This window comes from Patella vulgata, chromosome 8 (genome assembly GCF_932274485.2).
Source record: "Patella vulgata chromosome 8, xgPatVulg1.2, whole genome shotgun sequence".
NCBI classification, from domain to species: domain Eukaryota; kingdom Metazoa; phylum Mollusca; class Gastropoda; family Patellidae; genus Patella; species Patella vulgata.
The window spans coordinates 10,163,908-10,185,672 of record NC_065886.2 but is presented as its reverse complement, the minus strand read 5'-3'; the positions used below and the strand labels follow the sequence as shown (position 1 = coordinate 10,185,672).

Sequence of the window (21,765 nt, the reverse complement as noted above, 5' to 3'; positions counted from 1 at the left end):
TGAGAACCCGGAGAAAACCCACGAGGTTGAACAGGTGACCCTACTCCTTGTCACGTACAACCGGGGAATCGAAACCACACCAGTTTTCTCTCAAAATTAGAGACCTTATGATCAAATACACAAGTCTCTACCAAGAGTAAGTTCTACTCCCTCACCCCAGTTGCTGTTGATTAACAGTAGATATAAAAATTTATTTACCTTTCTAATTCATCTTCGGTATCTCCACTAGAATCTGATTCACCTCCATAAACAACTATAAAATATTTAAACAACCTGTTAAACAACCAAACTATAAGTAGACTTCTATGTTTACAGTAGATAAATAGAGAGAGAGAAATGGGGTTTAACGTCCACTCGACACAAACTAGGTCATTTCAGGACTAACATATGGTTCAATTTTATTTCAATAATTTGCTTGCGCGTAGGGTCTTTAGGAAACAGGAGGACCTGGAGAAAACCCACGAGTTTGGACAGGCGACCCCTACTCCTTGTCACATACAACCGGGGAATCAAAAGCACACCAGTTGATTGAATGACAGACCTTATGTAGATAAATATATATAAAAATAATATGTTCAGTTAAAAAATCCACCACTTCTGAGCATGTTCAGATGTTTTAATGGATAACTTATTCAGATGTTATAATGTATAACTTGTTCAGATGTTATAATGTAGAACTTATTTAGATGTTATATAATGTATAACTTATTCAGATGTTATAATTTATAACTTGTTCAGATGTTTAATGTATAAAACTTATTCTCAATATCCACACACCATGTTTTTTCTTTAATGTACAACTAAGTGAAATATGAGCAGTCCAAATTGAATGGGAGTCATTTGCACCTGGTTAATCTACTCTGCAACTTATCTTCTAGTTATTTGTGATTTAGCTAATTTTAATTTAATTTTGCATCGATATGTGGGACAAATTTTGCTTTGAAATTTATTTATCTAACCTTCTCTTTACAATTGGAAATCGGGACCACAGAGAACACAACATTGGGAACTGATTTTAAAATATGCATTAAGTCTTAATTATTGGATATTTGGATTCCATGTTTTCATGGCAAGATAAAAACTGATTGAAATGGACAAATATTAAATTCTAAATTGTGTTTTTAATGTCAAAGATAATGGATTATTTTAAGGGTTTGAATTTTTTGGACAGGTTGCTCTTCTAAATAGCTGTAGTAAAGTTCCACATTTTTAAGTTTATAAATTCAGTAACAATACTTGATTATACAAGGATATTTATTACGGACCAAGATAACTAAAATTCAACATAAATACCATCGTACCTGGCTCTTTTTTAACAGGTGTTTTCTTTACAGCTGGTGATTCTAAAATAACAACCATTGAATTTAATGAGATAATTTAATCCAAACATAATTAAATACAAAGTTTACAATAACTAACTACAGTTCTTTTGAGATATAGGTTTACTGTGCAATTTAATTTGTATTTTTTTTTCTTCGATTCCAAATAGATCAATGATCATTGTTTTTTCCAGAAAAGATTTGACCACAAACAATGACCATAACATACTTTGGAGTTGTCACTTTCCTTTTCAATAACAACTTCTACAAAATTAAGCATAGATTTTCAAAAAAAAATAATTTGACTCACTTGTTGTTTTAGCTGGAGTTTTACAAACAATCTGTTCTTCCTCTTCTGAACTTTCACTTGGAGAATCGGCATCACCGACACGGTATCTATAAACATAATATACATGTGTATAGTGTACAGAGGTACATACACTGTAACCCAGGCATCATTTAATCTTGTGTATCTAGCAATAATTTCTTTCACATTTATTCAATATCAAATCTGTGTTTAAAAATTCTTAAAAATTGTTTAAAATCACCAAAAATCATCTAATTTGTACTTGCGTCCAGTTTAAAGCTGAACATTTCATTTTTGATAATGAGTGTCCAATTTACAAGTGTTTAATTTCTCGATCAATGTTCAAAAATAACAACACAATGGATTCATTTTTTAACAATGGTCAGGAAATTAAATGATATCTGGGTTACAGTGTATATTGCAGTTCTCATGTTAATTCATTCTATAATAAATGCATAATGGCCAAACCATTTTAATTCTTAGTATATATGGGTAAATTAAAGGCCAATATTGGTGTCAGCCATTATCACATAAATAAATAAATTAACAGAACAGAAATTCAAATTGGTGTGACCTACACTAAATGTATTATTATACTTACTTTCTCCAGTTGAGTAATTTCTTCTGTTTATAACAATCTGTTATCCAGTTCTTGTTGACAATTTTACCTTTACCTTTTACCTGGTTGTATTTAGGTGTGTTAGGAAAGGCACATCTACATAATATATAAATATATCATTTATTACTACCTATAGTACCTTTTACCTGGTTGTATTTAGGTGTATTGGGGAAGGCACATCTATATAATATATAAATATAGCATTTATTACTACCCTTTAGTACAATTTACCTGGTTAAATTTAGGTGTGTTAGGGAAGGCACATCTACACAATATATAAATATATCATGTATTATTACCTTTAGTATCTTTTACCTGGTTATATTTAGGTGTGTTAGGGAAGGCACATCTACACAATATATAAATATATCATGTATTACTACCCTTTAGTATCTTTTAACTGGTTATATTTAGGTGTGTTAGGGAAGGCACATCTACACAATATATAAATATATCATGTATTATTACCTTTAGTATCTTTTACCTGGTTATATTTAGGTGTGTTAGGGAAGGCACATCTACACAATATATAAATATATCATGTATTATTACCTTTAGTATCTTTTACCTGGTTATATTTAGGTGTGTTAGGGAAGGCACATCTACACAATATATAAATATATCATGTATTATTACCTTTAGTATCTTTTACCTGGTTATATTTAGGTGTGTTAGGGAAGGCACATCTACACAATATATAAATATATCATGTATTATTACCTTTAGTATCTTTTACCTGGTTATATTTAGGTGTGTTAGGGAAGGCACATCTACACAATATATAAATATATCATGTATTATTACCTTTAGTATCTTTTACCTGGTTATATTTAGGTGTGTTAGGGAAGGCACATCTACACAATATATAAATATATCATGTATTATTACCTTTAGTATCTTTTACCTGGTTATATTTAGGTGTGTTAGGAAAGGCACATCTATATAATACATAAATATAGCATTTATTACTACCTATAGTACCTTTTACCTGGTTATATTTATGTGTGTTAGGGAAGGCACGTCTATACAATATATTAATATACCATTTTGACATATAGTATCTTTTACCTTTTACCTGGCTATATTTAGGTGTGTTCGGAAAGGCACAATGTACAACCAGACAAGTCATTACCAGTCATCAAAAACAAATGGCACAGAAATGTAATGAGGGTTTAATGTCTTCATTTTCAGTACAACCAGACTACAGCTTAACATTACTTGGGTATATAAATATCAGAGAAAGAGAGAGGGGGAGAGAGAGAGAGAGAGAGAGAGAGAGAGAGAGAGAGAGAGAGATGGGGTTTAATGTCGACTCGACATAAAGTAGATCATTTCGGGACTAACATATGGTTTAATTTTATTTCAATAATTTGCTTGCACGTATAGGCCTTTAATAGTGGGAGGAAACCGGAGGTCCCGGAGAAAACACATGAGTTTGAACAGGAGACCCTACTCCTTGTCATATACAACTGGGGAATCCAAACCACGCCAGTTAACTCAATGACAGACCATATGATACAATGCAAACGCGCTAACCATTCGGCCATCTTTAACCAGCCACCAATGGTATACATGAGACACAGGACAACGATTATTCTCACAATTCAAACGACTAGACATCATTCCTTGCCAGTCCATCTGGCCTGTACCAGTGATGTGGGCAAATCAGGTAGGTAAACCTTAAGGCAGGACACTACCTAAGAATTTTACATTGATAACAGAAACTTGCCATTTAGTGTAATATCAGTATATGATGTCCCAAATCAGATTTGATAATTTGAGCGCAAAATATTTATTTGTTGTCATGAAAATGGTGGCCATATTGGATTTTTTTATATATTCACGGTGGCTATGTTAGGAAATCAAAATCTTCAACAATTTTATTGAAACAAACTATTTGTGATTTGGAATAACATATATAGGCATTAAAGAGTGCAATAAGGCATAAATTTTACTATTTGAATGTTAATAAAGAACATTATGCATCCCACATAAAACAAGTGGGTGTGGCCGAACACACCACTAAAAGGATTTTGTACAATAAAATGTCCAAATGTATAACAAACACTTTGAAAATCACCTTATTGCAAACAGTAGCTATAACACTAATTGTATTCCAAAAATGAGACCATTATCTCTCATAGATTTTGAGAATTTGATTTTCTAAGACCTGATATGGGTGAAAAATTGAGTACGGGAAAAAGCAAGTTAAAAGTTAAAAATTTGATTTACCTAAAAAAATGACTAAATATTTAACACTATATAATATAAAGGCTGGACACGACTTGAAAAATCAACAAATTTCAACTATTTTGGGCAATTTTAGCTGATATCAAAATTTGACAGATCAATCTATACAGAGTGTTTTATAAGGTAGTGTCCTGCCTTAAGGTGCCATCTAAGCCTTCGCCATCACCTGAATGAAACCTAGGACCTTCTGGTTAGGGAGCCAGTGCCTTGCTCATCGATCAACAGATTGGAAATGAAATGGGGTTTAACATCCAACTGTTCTGCTCAGACTTGGCTAATAAAGACGGGCAACAGACTGGATAGGAAATGAAATGAAATGGAGTTTGACAGCCTACTGTTCTGCTCTGACTTGGCTAATAAATACGAGCAACAGACTGGATAAGAATGTTGAAGATCAAACATACATGTAGTCTCAGTCTTCTCATGGGTCAACTGTGTTGTTTTATTTTAATTATGTTTTTTTTAAGCAGCCTTTACCTAGAAACCTTTCAAATTTTTCTGGGTGTCTAGCTTTGGAGTTTGCCGAAATGATAGTTTTATTATACTTACATTAAATGAGTACAACCGCGTCCCCAATCAGGTTTATATGTTCCTCCCATTTCTAGAGCTTTATCACGTAATTCTCCTCGATATGGATTCTGATAACCACTCATAGCAAATATTACTTTCTCCATTAATTTACTAAACTCTTTTATTGGGGACTGTTTTACTGGTTCAGCTAAAATAGATAAAAATAATAATAATAATAATAGGGACTGTTTTACAGGTTTAGCTAAAATAGATAATCATAATAATAATGACTGTTTTAGCTAAAATAGGTAATAATAATAATGACAACAATAATAATAATAATGACTGTTTTAGCTAAAATAGTTAATAATAATAAAGCTGGGTGCTGTTTTACTAAAATATATAATACTATAACTACTACTATGTTTGAGAGTACATTAATGTAAGGAAAATGTTATCTACTCTTATAAAAGTGACAGATAATCTGGGCTGTCTGTGGGGATAGATCGAAAGTAATCACTAATTTAATTGATTACATGGCATAATAGCTGTAATCCTACTAATATGAAAGTAATTTTAATTTAATCGATTACATTGCAGTTTAATCTAACCCATGCATTTTTCACGATTAAACAATTAATGTACTATTGTGTTATGTGGTTCAAATCCGTTCAACATCTGTCACAGAGACTAAGTTATCATTTTCAGTTTCATTAATCATGACAATAGAAGCTTCAAAAACATTTCTCAGCTATGTGCTTGTTCTCAAACAGAGCTTATTGTACTAGGTCTCGGACGTTTGATCTACTTATATTCAACTTACATTTAATCTTTTTTAGAGGTGGTGCTTTATCTTCATGACTTTTATTACTAGAAACAGATGATAGACTAGTAGATTGTTTACGTAGTGGAGCTTTAATCTGTGGTCTTTTTTCTTCATCATCACTGCCACTGTGTTTACGTTTCACCTGAAAAATAATAACACAGGTTGCCAGGCAATGAAAAAATATGCTCCCCAGCAACCAAGTCATTTGACTAGCAGTGAGTTCTGAGCTGAATAAATCAGAAAAATTTCAGACACAGTTTTAAATGTAGGAATGTAAAAGAAGGTCAGTGTCATGGGAGGAGGCAGATTCATTTTATTCATCATCATTTCATCATTTTTCACAAATAGTTTAATGTGTGTGCGCTATGGGCATTGTGGAGATGCAGGGAGGTGTGCAGGGAATTGGATGGACTTCAGTTTCTGTGGTTTTAAGTCTGGTAACTTCATTAAATCTAATGTTTTTTCATCGGTAAACAAGAGTGAGCAGACTCACAATGGCGGCCGTTTGTTTACATTCACGCTATGGTTGCAAGGAAGAAAACTTTACAAGTCAAATTCAGAATTAAAGACACTTTCTTTTCAATACTGGACCCTAATAACATGTTTCATCCTCCTATGTGGTGATATTCAGCAAAATCCCGGCCCGTTTCAAGATAAAACTCTCAGTAACGCTGTCAACCCAAGAAAACTTGCAGGTAAAAGGTCACTCCAATTACCCTCATCATGTCAATGCAGTAATGACTCCTCCATTTGCAATTTGTGTACACTTCAATCCTTGCCTTTTTGGAATTCTTCAGTATCAGTAGTTAATTCCGGGCCTTCCTGTAGCGATGTAAAGAGTAAATATTCTGTGATCTCTGACTCTGTCTTTGATGATTTACCTAAGAAAGGCTTGCAGTTTATACATTTAAATGCACGCTCACTCCTACCTAAACTCTCTGAACTCCGACTCATTGCTTCGAAAGTAAATGCAGCGGTCATAGCTGTTAGTGAAACTTGGTTAGACGATAGTATTACAAATGACGAAATTTACATCCAGAACTACAACATCATTAGAAAAGACAGAAACCGGCATGGCGGTGGTGTGTGTTTATATGTCCGATCTGACCTTGCTTCAACTAATAGAACAGACCTGGGTGACACTAATGAGGAATTTGTGTTTATCGATCTTCTGTTGCCGAAATCCAAACCTCTTCTAGTGGGTGTTGTGTACAGACCTCCAAACCATAATCATTTCCTAACTTCTTTCAAAGAATTCCTTTCAAATCTTAAAACAGACTATGAAACTATTATTCTTGGTGATCTGAACATATGCGTTACCAAGACTGAAACCGTGCAATGTAAAAATTACTTAGATCTTTTGAAGCTGTTTAACTTTACTCAAATAATCTCCGATTATACCAGAATTACTCTGAATACGAAAAGCATTATCGACCATATCATATGTAATTTTCCTGAAAAAATTTTGAAATCTGGGGTAATCCATTCAGGTTTGAGTGACCATTTCATAACATACTGTATTAGGAAATGTACAAAAACTCCTATAAATCTGCATAATACTGTGAAAATTCGATCTCTCAAAAATTATGATCGGGATGAATTCATAGAAAAGCTAACTTTTGCAAATTGGGAAACTTGTTTCAATTTAGGCAACGTCAATGAAGTGTGGTTGGGCTTTAAAAGTACTTTTTTGGAAATCTTAAATTTGGTTGCTCCAGTGAAAGAGGTTAGACTAATAAACTGAACGAACACAAAAATAGCCCCAAAAATTTATGGAAAAATTTAAAAGAATTTGGCTATAAGAATGGCAAAGAGGCAAATGGTAATATTGTAATATCCAATGATGGTGTGAATGTCCATGACCAGAAAACTGTTGCAAATCTCTTCAATGAATTCTTCACTACTGTCGCTTCAACACTAGTTCGACAGTTACCTATACCTACCTCTATTTATGATTATAATTCTACACTTTTTTCAGATTTCTATGACAACAGAACTGGTAATGTTCACAGTCTTAATTTTAGCCTGCATCATGTTTCAGAAGATTTTGTACATAAAGAGCTTCAATCACTTAGCATTGCCAAAAGTACAGGTCTAGATGACATTCCAGCTCGCTTTTTAAAAGATGGTGCTGATGTCCTTAAAATACCCATTACATTTTTGATCAATTTATCCATTTCAGAGAATTCCGTTCCGGATGAACTGAAATTAGCTAGGGTCAAACCATTATATAAAAAAAACAGTTCTCTTCTTGTGAGCAACTATAGGCCTGTGAGCATTCTCAGTATTGTGTCAAAGATTCTGGAAAAAGCTGTTTATATACAACTGGAGACTCATTTGAAAGACAATAATTTATTATATGAACAACAATCTGGCTTCAGGGGCAGCCATTCAACTGACACATGTTTGATCAGTTTGTTGGATCATCTCAAGGATCAAAATGTTAAAGGGAATTTTACCGGTATGGTCCTATTGGACCTGCAAAAAGCGTTTGACACAGTCGACCATGATATCTTGTGTAAAAAACTTGAAATGATCGGCGTCCGATCCACAGGATCAGGGGCAGCCATTCAACTGACACATGTTTGATCAGTTTGTTGGATCATCTCAAGGATCAAAATGTTAAAGGGAATTTTACCGGTATGGTCCTATTGGACCTGCAAAAAGCGTTTGACACAGTCGACCATGATATCTTGTGTAAAAAACTTGAAATGATCGGCGTCCGATCCACAGGATGGTTTCGTTATATCTTTCCAACAGGAAACAAGTTGTCAACGTTGGTAAAACTCTCTCAGACCCCTTGGACATTTCTTGTGGAGTTCCACAGGGCAGCATCCTGGGTCCCTTGTTGTTTCTCTGTTATGTGAATGACATGATCATTAGGATACCTGCCCCTTGTAAATTAATCTTATATGCTGACGACAGTGCAATCCTGTTTTCACATCCAAATCCTGAAATAGTATCTTTAAAACTTAGCGAAGCCTTAAAGGCTTGTTCAGACTGGTTAGTAGACAACAAATTATCCCTCCATTTAGGTAAAACTGAATGCATGTTATTTGGCCCAAGTAGAAAACTAAAGAAAACTAGTAGTTTTGAAATAGTGTGTAATGATCATGTCATTCAGGCAACAGATAGTGTAAAATATTTAGGTCTATATATTGATCATTGTCTCTCTGGTGAATTAATAGTTAATAATATTATTAAAAAGGTCAATATCAGATTGAAATTTTTATATAGGTATAACAAGTCTTTAACAAAGTATACTAGGAAATTATTAACCAATGCTCTTATACAATGCCACTTAGATTATGCATGTTCAGCTTGGTTCTCAGGCTTAAACAAGAAGCTGAAGAACAAACTACAAATTATTCACAACAAAGTTATCCGATTCATACACGGCTTAGGTCCCAGAGATTCAATTACCCAAAATTTGTACAAAGATTTAAATAGTTTAAATCTTGATAATAGAGTCAAACAACTGAAACTGAACCATGTTCACAAAATCTTTCATAATGTGTCTCCGGTGTACATGAAAGCCAGTTTTCGCTTAGTGAGGGATACTCATCTACATAGTACTAGATCAAGCATTTATAATTATGTTGTACCAAAATGCAAAAATAATACCCAATACTCAACTTTCTACTATTCAAGTATTCTGGCCTGGAATGAACTTCCAAACCAACTTAAATCAATAGAGAACATTGGCACTTTTAAGAAAAATGTTAAACAACACTTGCTAGGAAAACAAATACAAATGTTTTAGTTTATGTATGTATACCCCGATGTCTTTCATACCTCTTTGTACTTCACATCCCTTATGGTACACACACATTTCACTATTTATTGTCATATTCCATCCTTCATCTTTCATAAATGAATCTGCCCCTCTATGATGACATAACCTGATCCTCCTCCAAGGACCCCATTGGAAATAAACCTAGTTTTATTTTAAGCAGGTTTTTATGGGTTATCCTCAAGAGGCTGGTCATCCATGACATCATTACTTTTTCTCTCATCAAAACTTTCTCATCTTATTATCATGTAACTTCATATGATCATCTATATTGTCATGTATGATATGCCTCTTGGAAGAATAAATAAATAAATAAAATAAATGTTTCCTTTGATTGAGCTCAACAACTTATACCCTCAGAACAATTGAATCATATTTGATGAGTAGTGCTTGAGACACATTTCACGGTCCAGAAAAGCCCCATTATGCATCTTTTGAAGTCTATTGTCATCATGACAACATAACTGTGTATTAGCACTTGATAACATAGTTGATACACAGAGAGAGAGAGAGAAATGGGGTTTAACGTCCACTTGACAAAAACTAGGTCATTTTGGGACTAACACATGGTTAAATTTTATTCCAATAATTTGCTTGCGCGCAGGGATCTTTAACAGTGGGAGGAAACCGGAGGACCCGAAGAAAACCCACAAGGTTGGACAGGAGACCCTACTCCTTGTCATGTACAACCAGGGAATCGAAACCATGACACTTGACTTAATGGCAGACCTTGTGATACAGCGCGCACATGCTAACCATTCGGCCATCCAATCCCCCTTATAGTTGATACAGGGCAGATTCAAGATAATCTTTAAGTGGCGTTTAGTGATTGGGGAACACGATAACAGAACACAATTTTTATGGGAAACAATCACTGGTTTTATTCTAAAAGCACGACGTTTCGACAAGTATCCTCTTGTCGTTATCAAGCATGTAAGCCTTCTTTTCTTAACCCGTTAAGTGTGACGTTTTTAAAATGTTAACTACCCCCTATTGTGTAATTAATTTGACGAAGTGACGAAGAACTACGTACTATGTTCTAAGAATAGGTTGGTACATTTTTTTAGAGGACTGGCTGGTACATTATTTTAGCATATTGAATGGTAACATTTTTTTTTAACGGAGTGACAAGTACATTTTTCTAAATGAATAATGACAACACCACATAATACCTTGACCTACAATTGATCGTGAGATCTGATAGGTTTTCACTTAATAATTAATGTAGCCAATCAGAGTCAGACACGCAACTTGTGTTATAGAAAGGATGTTTATGAAGGGTGCACCTGTCTGTAAAAGATATTGATAAATAATATATTGATATCAGTATGGATGTACTCTAAGTTAATCCTAATTATATATCAGTACCAAGAATATAGAATAACATTCTGGTTGGTTTATCATCAATAAATATCTCAATTACTTCTAATACTGGGTAATATTATGGTACCATACCAAGAATACACAATAATATTATGGTTGGTTTATTATTGATACATATGGCTGCTCAAATGCTCATACAATGTAGCTGCTCATATCTAGCTAGCTGCTCATATTATGTTGCTGAAATGTAGCTAGCTGCTCATTATCATGTAGCTGCTAATTAATATCATGTGGCTGCTCACAGTATGTCGCTAGTTGCTCATATTATGTTGTTGATATGCAGCTAGCTGCTCATTATCATGTAACTGCTCATATTGTGTGGATGCTCAAATTGTGAACTTTCTTGACAATACATTGAGACGACTTTTTGTTGAGATGACTTTATGTTTTCTTGGTGTCCCATAATGGACAAATCACAGCAGAATACATCAAGAACTGCTAAAAAAAAACCCTATAAACAATCTCTACCTGACATACAAATGATCTATCAAAAGTTTCCTTCAAACACACTCTAATCGAATTATAATTGGAAAACAATCCTCCCAAGCTGTAAAATTCTATTTCAAGCTGCCATGTTTGTCAGGTCCATTTACCATAAATATGGAAGTAAATTCTTGGATTATCCTCTCTACCAATTTCTTCTTCAGGGAATCCGGTATTTTTCTAGTAAGATTGCGTGTTTCTACTTGCCTAGTATACCATATTTTTATATGAAATCACTACCCTACGAATACTTTCGAGGGAATGCATCTTTAAATTAAAACCATTTTTTTCTATAAAGATTGAGTGGCTCTACTTTCGTTCCATATTTACCAAGTTGGATGGCCGAATGGTTACATGAGCGTTGTATCATAAGGTCTATCATTAAGTCAACTGGCGTGGTTTCGATTCCATGTTTGTACGTGACAAGGAGTAGGGTCGCCTGTCCAACCTCGTTGGTTTTCTCCGGGTCCTCCGGTTTCCTCCCACTGCTAAAGAACCCTGCGCGCAAGCAAATTATTGTAATAAAATTAAACCATATGTTAGTCCCGAAATGACCTAGTTTGTGTTGAGTGGACGTTAAACCCCATTTCTCTCTCTCTTTTTTATTATTAATACTTTCGTGGAAATGCATCTTTAAATGAAATCCATAATATCGTGTGCGATTATGAAAGATAACCAAATTTAGACTAGTGATAAAATACTAGATATCACCATGTGAATGATCACAAAGCATGGAAGACCTAATTTAGATTTCTATATTATTTAACCATTCAATCCATCAAAATGGTGAGAGGTTTTAATTAAGATGTTAAACTTGATATTGTTGTTATGTAATCTAAATCTACTAACATTGAAACATGATCTTCTAACATCAAATAATGTTGAATAGATGGCTTTTTTTATAAATTAATGGCATGATCAATAACATTACCGGTAAATGTCAACGAATTCAATGATAAAATATTCATCAGATTCAATATCATTGATTTTATATATATTACAACACAAGTTTTTCTTATATCAAAATGAACAATCTCTACTAAATGTGAAATATATCACCATCACAAGATGGGGATCACGGTGGCTAAGTGGGTAAGACGCTGGCTCGCTAGTCTGGAGGTTGGGTGTTTGATCCCTGCATTGGCCAAGAAAGTTCATCCAGATTTTCCGGCATGGTTCTCCCTTGTCAGTGATGCAGGATGGAGGGCCTGACAAGGACAGCTGTCTAGTCTTTTGCATTTGATGAAAAACCGAGGTCCAGTGGGCACATAAAAGATCCCTTGACAGTTGGATTTTGATATAAGAGTAGGCCTTAGTGGTGCTGTTCAGGCAAAATTTCCCTCATAGCCCCGAGTTCATAAAGCATTATCTGACTTTACTAAAAATTATTTGCCTTATTTTATCTAAAATTTAGCCCTTTATAAAACTTTTGTTGTTGTAATGTATCAAATACATCAATAAGGAAATATGTGCAATGTTTTATATTTCTGGATCAAAGATATTTCTCATAAACAGTGATTGAGAGTAAATTCTTATTTTAAGTCTGAGAATGCTTTGTGAACTCGAACCCAGATCTATGAAAAAAAAATCTAGGCTAATATTTTTGAAAATGGAAATTTTGTATTTTATAGGTGTGGTAGGAGAGACATGTGGTTTAACACAAACTAGATCATTTCGGGACTAACACTTCAATAATTATCAGACAAACCCTGAGATTGAACAGGTGACCCTATCAATGGTTATACCAACTTTAAACAAACACCACGACCTCGCTATGACTTAAAAAATCTCAGTCGGACCCTGATAGGACACGATCTTACTAAGCCAGTATGTAACATGCACACACACTATTCGCGTATCGAAGTTATGGTGTGGTGATAGCGGGGTGCTTTATTTCCATGCCTCCCCAACACTAATCTGAACATTAACCCCAGATCAACCTAATTCAACACTTATATTGACCTAATTCCTGTAAAAAATGTAATACTCACAGTTGAAGGACTTGGTTTAGATGATGATGATGATGATGATGATGATGTAGAGACGGAGGCAGAAGGTGAAGGTGTTGATGCTGTTTTTCTTTCAATGGTTGATGGTGATCTCGTCTCTTCAACTAGCTTAGATACAGCTCGGATAGCTGCGGCACCTTAAAAATAAATCAAGTTTTTTTTTTTATAAACAACATTTTATTTAATTTTAGGATTGGGAAACAGGCCTATATAATCCCTCTCTCCAAAAAGAAATAAGACAAAAGAAATATGTACACTATTACAATATAATAACAAAAATATAATTACATTCAATCAATCAATCAATCAATATAATAACAAAAATATAATTACATTCAATCAATCAATCAAACATGTTAAAGAGAGAGAGAAAGAAATGGGGTTTAACGTCCACTCGACACAAACTAGGTCATTTCGTGACTAACACATGGTTCAATTTCAATAATTTGCTTGCGCGTAGGGGTCTTTAGCAGTAGGAGGAAACTGGAGGACCCGGAGAATACCCACAAGGCTGGACAGGCGACCCTACTCCTTGTCACGTACAACAGGGGATTCGAATGACAGACCTTATGATACAGCGCGCATGTGCTAACCATTCTGCCATCCAACCCCCCCATGTTAAAGAGAGCTAAAGATGAGAAACACTGAAACAACATAGTGCATGTTATAAATGCATAAGTTCAGTAGTGAGTAAGACATTGATTTAATCAAGAAAACAAAAAGAAAGGTAAACTCCAAAGAGAGCCATCAAAATATTTTGAGTAATACATATCTAGGTGACGCTGTCTTGATTATATTAACTGCATAGGATGCAGAATGATGCAAAATATTCAATTCATCATATCTTCACGAAAATGAAATGCAGTGGGTTTTAGCGTCCCACTGTTCTGCTCTGACTTGGCTAATAAAGATGGGTATACGCCACACAGTGGGCTAAGAGGGCTATTTTGCCTGGGCAGCGACACTATGGTCTACTTTTATGTCCAATTCCATAAGAGAGAGAGAGATGGGGCTTAACTTCACTCGACACATTTTGGGACAAACATATTCTTCAAATTTATTTCAATAATTCGCCTGCGCGTAGGGGCCTTTAGCAGTGGGAGGAAGCCGGAGGACCCAGAGAAAACCCACGAGGTTGGACAGGGCAATTTTACCCGAGCAGTGACTCTACTGCATACTATTATTATAACGAATTCCAACTGCCAAGGGATCTTTAAAGTGTGCGCCATTGTGAACGCAAGACCTCAGTTTTTCAGCCCATATGAACGACTATATATGTTGTCTCTTGCTAGGCCCTCTGTCCTGCACCACTGACAATGGGGAACAACACCGGAAAATCCTGATGAACTTTCTTGGCCACCACCAGGATCAAACCCAAACCTTCTGGACAGTGAGCCTGTGCCTTTCTCATTGAGTCACTGTGGCTCACAAGAGTGTTTTTAAATAATGAAATGTTACCTTTTAATGGAGTGGACTCAGTCGGTTTATCTTTTGTACGATCAGCAAACAGTGAACCAGCTTTTATATTATCACCATCTTCAGATTTTATTGTAAAAGCTCCCAGTTTCTTTATAGGTTTCTACAAAAATATTGATGTCATTATTACACAACAGAAAGAAAGAGAGAGAGAGAGAGAGAGAGAGAGGGAGGGTTTTATGTCCACTCAAAACATACTAATCTCGTGACTAACATGTACAAGTTTATAAATTGCTTGCCGTGTGGAGGGGTTGTTAGCAGTGGGAGGAAATCAGAGGACCCAGAGAGAACCACGGTGTTCGACTGGCGACCCAATTGCTGGACTAATAAAGATGGACATACAGCATGCAGTGTAACAAAAACACAACACAATTTATAATAATATATACCTGGAAATAAATAAAATGGGTCTGAATGGACTAATGAAGACAGACATACACCATACAGTGTGATATGAGGGAAATTTTGTCCGGTCACTGGCACTATGGCCTTATCTTGTATCAAATTCCATCTGCAAAGGGATCTTTCACATGCACACCAATGTATACACGGTGCCTGGGTTTTTCGCAACCATCTGAACGACTTGACAATTGTCCTTGTCAGGCCCTCTGTCCTGCACCACTGACAAGAGGAAAGCACGTTGGAAAATCATGATTAACTTTCTCAGCCAATGAAGGGATCGAACATGCGACCTCCAGGCTAGCGGGCCAGCCTCTTATCCACTTAGCCACCATGGCTCCACATATATTACATGAAATGTCATACTATATGTGTAACAAACCAGTTACAGTATTCCATATAAACAGTGCTACATTTATCCAGCCCATCTTAACGCAACTCCTTCCCAAACCTGATGATTTCACAGAACATTTCGAAGAAATTAGAATAACATATGTCAAGTTCAACTTGTCAAATGCTGACAACTTGTTATCTTGTTTATAACAATCTATCTGTTTCAAGAGTCTAGTATTGTATAAAATATTGGTACCTGTGTTTCTTCTGTACCATCCGATGGAGAATGAAATCGGATGAAAGACAAGCCATATGGTGTATTCTGAAAATTAACAAAAAACAAGAGACTTACATGTACATGCCACCCAAATCAGTGTATTATTTTTCATTAATACTTTCATATTTTTTTTATGGATAATAATATATATTTTTCAACCCCAAAAACTTAAGAAAATTCCCATAATAAAGTTCTTTTAATTTTCAAAAAAACTTAATAAAATTCCGATTATAAAGTTATTCTAAGTCTGAAAATAAGGGATTAATTCTGAAAATAAGTTATTTTAATTGTCAAAAAAAGTTATTTTTATTGTCAAAATAAGTGTTTTTAATTGTCAAAATAAGTGTTTTTAATTTCAAAAATAAGTTTGTTTAATTATTAAAATAAGCTATTTTAATTATCATAATAAAGTTATTAAATAATACAATGTCCTGGTATCTTTTTGTTTTATAACTTACTTTGTTAAAGGGCTGTGTGCAGACAATCTTTACACGATCCCATTTCTGTCCTGCAACAGCCTTTGACAGTTTATCGACCCCGAACATTCTGACAGCATTACGATTATTACCATTTCTACTTTCTATGGGAGTCATAAACGTTGATGCCATTAATATCACCTGAGTAGAATTAAAACCAAATAACAATAACCAGTCGATGTATAATAATAACAAATTAAATACATGTCTATCTTTTCTTAAAGGGGAATTCCCAGATTAAGTATACAATTTACAAGTCAAAATGTGCAGAAAAGGACGAAATAGCTTATCGAAAATTTTCTGCTCAAAATATTCAGTCGTTTCGAAGATTAAATATGCTTAACAGGGTTATGTAACACATTTAAGGGATTCTACCATGAGTGACGTGTTACTTACCAATCACTATGACACATGCAAGTATTGGACATGGCTATCCAAATGTTAGTGCAGAAATTGGGGGCATCTCACCCAAAACATATGGAAAACGAAAGTTCAGATTTCTATGAAAAAAAATACCACGGAGATTCGGGTAGTTGAACAAGAATAGGATACAGGTACATTGTATCAAGGAGTTTTCCACATAAAATTAAGATCTGATGCTGGGACAGCGGCTTTAAACATTTCATAAAAATTAACTGTTGCTGTGATTATCTCAGACTTTTTTTTGTGTGCAATTTACCTGATATTCTTGGTCCGTGGATGCCGTAGATTTTCCAACGAGAATTTCAACAAAAGCAGCACCATCATTCCCGATATCTATAGACTGTATCTGGGAGGATTTCTCAAACTGTAAAACTACTGTCCCCTGTTTTAAGCCAGATGTTGCGCTCTTCCATTTGTGAGTCCCGTCAGATTTTAACAGATTTTCTGCAGGATTATTCTGAAATGACATGACTCATAATTAATTAAGAAACAGATTATTCAAGACATACAAGTATCATATGTTAGTATGCAGGGATTTCGGAGCCATGATGACTAGTGGTACAGGAAAGGAAAGGGCATCTATGCATGCGACGTAAAAACAAGGTCCACCTGTGTAGGCTGTAGGGCCTTCTCATTGGTGCATGGATATAAAAGGGCTTGTGACAGTTGGAAACGCTGCTGTTTGGGTAACATTTCCCACATAACATGATGCATGTGGTATAATCGGACACCTTCGATAGCCTGATTGGTTCTTAAATGTAAAACACCATTTTATTTCATTGTTAGTAGCCTAAAGTGTAGAAACTACCAGTAACTCCAACATTACATTATTATTGCAAATCTTTAATTATGTGGTAGACTACAAATGCCGACATTGGAAAACTATTGCCCTGTACAGTACAGCACAGGAGTCCACCAGGATAACTTGGTTTACTTCCACTTTCCAATGGAGTCTAACACAGGATTCTACCTATATAATATATAGCCTATTGCCAATTTGCCTTGGTGGCCAACAGCTCAGGGCGCTATTGCACTTTCGTACCTCTACGAGTTCCCGTGGTCGTAGGCACTTGAAATTTTCAGAGGATGTTAAGGGGGGCTAGCAATGACCACACACCAAATTTCAGCCGAATCGATCAATAACTTTTTATTTTACCGACCTTTTAATTTCTAACGAGAGAGAACTTCATCCGTTTGACGCCATTTGCTTTGTTTACTAATTAGACTTGAATAACAAGACACTAAGACGGAAACCGACTCGAATAACAAGACACTTAGACGGAAACCGACACACTGCACCAGCTGCCTAACACTGCAGTTCATAAAAATTAATATAATTTTCGTATACTTTAATTTTTGCGCGAAGCCACCATTTTCTATAAAATACTATTTGGTGTTGATCAGTGGATTGGCCGTTAGGTGTAAATATTGCCGTGACCTTGACTTTGACCTTGAGTCCAAACTTCCCATCCATCTCCGGCCCTTTTCGTTTATGCTTGCCGTGACCCTATTGCTTACTGTATTATCAAAGTTAATGCTTGAGGTGAAAGCAGAGACAACGTCCTTCAGAAAAGTTAAAAAGGTCAAAGTCGTAGGTCAAGGTCATGTTACAGAAAACTCAACTCAAACTTTTCAAAGTCAGTTTTGGGACATTTCCCTTTGACTTACGACCTTGACCCCGTAACCATTTTCGAAGGCTATCAACTTGGCTTGATTCATGGGTGTTTACCTTGGTCCTGTCGCACACTGCTCGGTCAGAAAACGGTCAAACGCAGAGGGGCCCGTGCCCGAAAGGAAGTCAATGGGCGTGGTCAATGTGAAAGTTCGTGGTGACCTCCACTAGTCACCTTTAACCATCCGTGACCTCGACTTCGACCTTGAGTCCAAACTTCCCATCCATCTCGGGCCCTTTTTGTTTATGCTTGCCGTGACCCTATTTCTTACTGTATTATCAAAGTTAATGCTTGAGGTGAAAGCAGAGACAACGTCCTTCAGAAAAGATAATTGGGTCAAAGTCGTAGGTCAAGGTCATGTTACAGAAAACTGAACTCAAACTTTTCAAAGTCAGTTTTGGGACATTTGACCTTGACTTACGACCTTGATCCCATAACCATTTTCAAAGCCCATAATCTTGGCTTGAACCATCGACGTTTACCCTGGCCCTGTCGCACACTGCTCGGTCAGAAAACGGTCAAACGCAGAGGGGCCCGTGTCCGAAAGGAAGTCAAAGGGCGTGGTCAATGTGAAAGTTCGTGGTGACCTCCACTAGTCACCTTTAACCATCCGTGACCTTGACTTCGACCTTGAGTCCAAACTTCCCATCCATCTCGGGCCCTTTTCGTTTATGCTTGCCGTGACCCTATTTCTTACTGTATTATCAAAGTTAATGCTTGAGGTGAAAGCAGAGACAACGTCCTTCAGAAAAGATAATTGGGTCAAAGTCGTAGGTCAAGGTCATGTTACAGAAAACTGAACTCAAACTTTTCAAAGTCAGTTTTGGGACATTTGACCTTGACTTACGACCTTGATCCCATAACCATTTTCAAAGCCCATAATCTTGGCTTGAACCATCGACGTTTACCCTGGCCCTGTCGCACACTGCTCGGTCAGAAAACGGTCAAACGCAGAGGGGCCCGTGTCCGAAAGGAAGTCAAAGGGCGTGGTCAATGTGAAAGTTCGTGGTGACCTCCACTAGTCACCTTTAACCATCCGTGACCTTGACTTCGACCTTGAGTCCAAACTTCCCATCAATCTCGGGCCCTTTTCGTTTATGCTTGCCGTGACCCTATTTCTTACTGTATTATCAAAGTTAATGCTTGAGGTGAAAGCATAGACAACGTCCCTCAGAAAAGATAATTGGGTCAAAGTCGTAGGTCAAGGTCATGTTATAGAAAACTGAACTCAAACTTTTCAAGGTCAGTTTTGGGACATTTGACCTTGACTTACGAGCTTGACCCGTAACCAGTTTCAAAGCCCATCATCTTGGCTTGAACCGACGACGTTTACCCTGGCCCTGTCCCAAAAATGACTTTGAAAAGTTTGAGTTTAGTTTTCTGTAACATGACCTTGACCTACGACTTTGACCCAATTATCTTTTCTGAATGACGCCGTCTCTGCTTTCACCTCGAACATTAACTTTGATAATACAGTAAGAAATAAGGTCACGGCACGCATAAACGCAAAGGAAGTTCGGACTCTAGGTCTGGGTCAAGGTCACGGATGGTTAACGGTGACTAGTGGAGGTCACCACGACCTTTCACATTGACCACGCCATTTACTTCCTTTCCTACACGGGCCCCTCTCCGTTTGACCCTTTTCTGACCGAGCAGTGTGTGACAGAACCAAGGTAAATGTCCATGATTCAAGCCAAGGTGATAGCCTTCGAAAATGGTTACGGGGTCAAGGTTGTAAGTCAAGGTCAAATGTCCCAAAAATGACTTTGAAAAGTTTGAGTTTAGTTTTCTGTAACATGACCTTGACCTACGACTTTGACCCAATTATCTTTTCTGAAGGACGTCGTCTCTGCTTTCACCTCGAACATTAACTTTAAAAATACAGTAAGAAATAAGGCCACGGCAATCATAAACGCAAAGGCCCTGATATGGATGGGAAGTTAAGACTCAAGGTCAAAATCAAGGTCACGGCAATATTCACACCTAAAGGCCAATCCACTGATCAACACCAAATAGTATTTTATAGAACATGGTGGCTTCGCGCAAAAATTAAAGTATACGAAAATTATATTAATTTTTATGAACTGCAGAGATAGGCAGCTAGTGCAGTGTGTCGGTTTCCGTCTTAGTGTCTTGTTATTCGAGTCTAAATAGTAAACAAAGCAAATGGCGTCAAACAGATGAAGTTCTCTCTCGTTAGAAATTAAAAGGTCGGTAAAATAAAAAGTTATTGATCGATTCGGCTGAAATTTGGTGTGTGGTCATTGCTAGTCCCCCTTAACATCCTCTAATAATTTCAAGTTCCTACGACCACGGGAACTGGTAGAGGTACGAAAGTGCAATAGAGACTTCAAGTAGGTAACTTTGTTATTATTGCGGACGTTTTGGTTTACCAAGTGGGGCCTGTTGCTTGATAGAAGGGGGTCACAGTGGCTAAGTGTGTGAAACGCATATTAAGACTAAGTCAGTGTAGTACTGGTAATGATGGGGGTTGAATTGTGTTACTCATTACTGTTGACAACTATTTATTTATATATTTTAGATAGATTTATTACCTTGTCTTCGCTGCTACAAGAAACAACGTGCTGTAATTTGATCTCAGGCATTTTCTCTTAAACGCCAAGAAACATGTAAATGTTATGGCCACTGTTTTAACTAACTTAGCAGTTTTTCACGGTTAAAATTAGAAACAAAGTCAGAACTCAAAACTCGCGGAAAAAAATAAACAAACGACAACCGGCTTCCGGCTGTAGCGCAGAAAATTCAATTAAAACGAAAGTAAAAAAAAAAAAGAAAAGCACAAAAAATACACGTGTTTATCTGACAACTTTGGAATATAGAAAATGCAGAATATTTATATTACCCAAAAGTTCTGCTTCAGTGATTATGTTAATATTATTAATTAAATCGAGAAACATAATTCTTTGTTAGGTAAAGTAATCTTTTCTGAGGACTTAAATGGAGTCACCTCCCTTGCCTTTCTAAGTGGAGGCAGACCACCATTAATTTCCCCATTGACTTCAATGTTGATTCTGGTCTCTTTGCCCGGCTCCAAGTATTCACCAAATTTTCGTTGGGTTGAATGCTTTTCAATTCAGACAGAGAAACAAATGGTCAAACTAAACTATGTAAAGCTATTCGCCGTACATATCACCGTAACCAACCTGTTATCCTTCCGCCTCTAAATTATGAATATTTACCAAAACCTG

At 36.1% G+C, this 21,765-nt stretch overlaps 1 protein-coding gene across 1 annotated transcript; it reads right to left on the bottom strand.

Moving 5' to 3' along the window:
* Window positions 1-3,119: 3,119 nt before the first annotated feature.
* Window positions 3,120-21,298, bottom strand: LOC126830573 (DNA repair protein XRCC1). Its single transcript, XM_050560974.2, has 9 exons — window positions 21,112-21,298; window positions 17,140-17,340; window positions 16,443-16,601; window positions 15,964-16,029; window positions 14,958-15,078; window positions 13,482-13,636; window positions 5,829-5,973; window positions 5,045-5,213; window positions 3,120-3,183 (listed from the first exon to the last, which is right to left on the bottom strand). Exons 1-9 carry the CDS (start codon window positions 21,160-21,162, stop codon window positions 3,120-3,122), a joined length of 1,131 nt encoding a protein of 376 aa, XP_050416931.1. The 5' UTR covers window positions 21,163-21,298.
* Window positions 21,299-21,765: the final 467 nt, after the last annotated feature.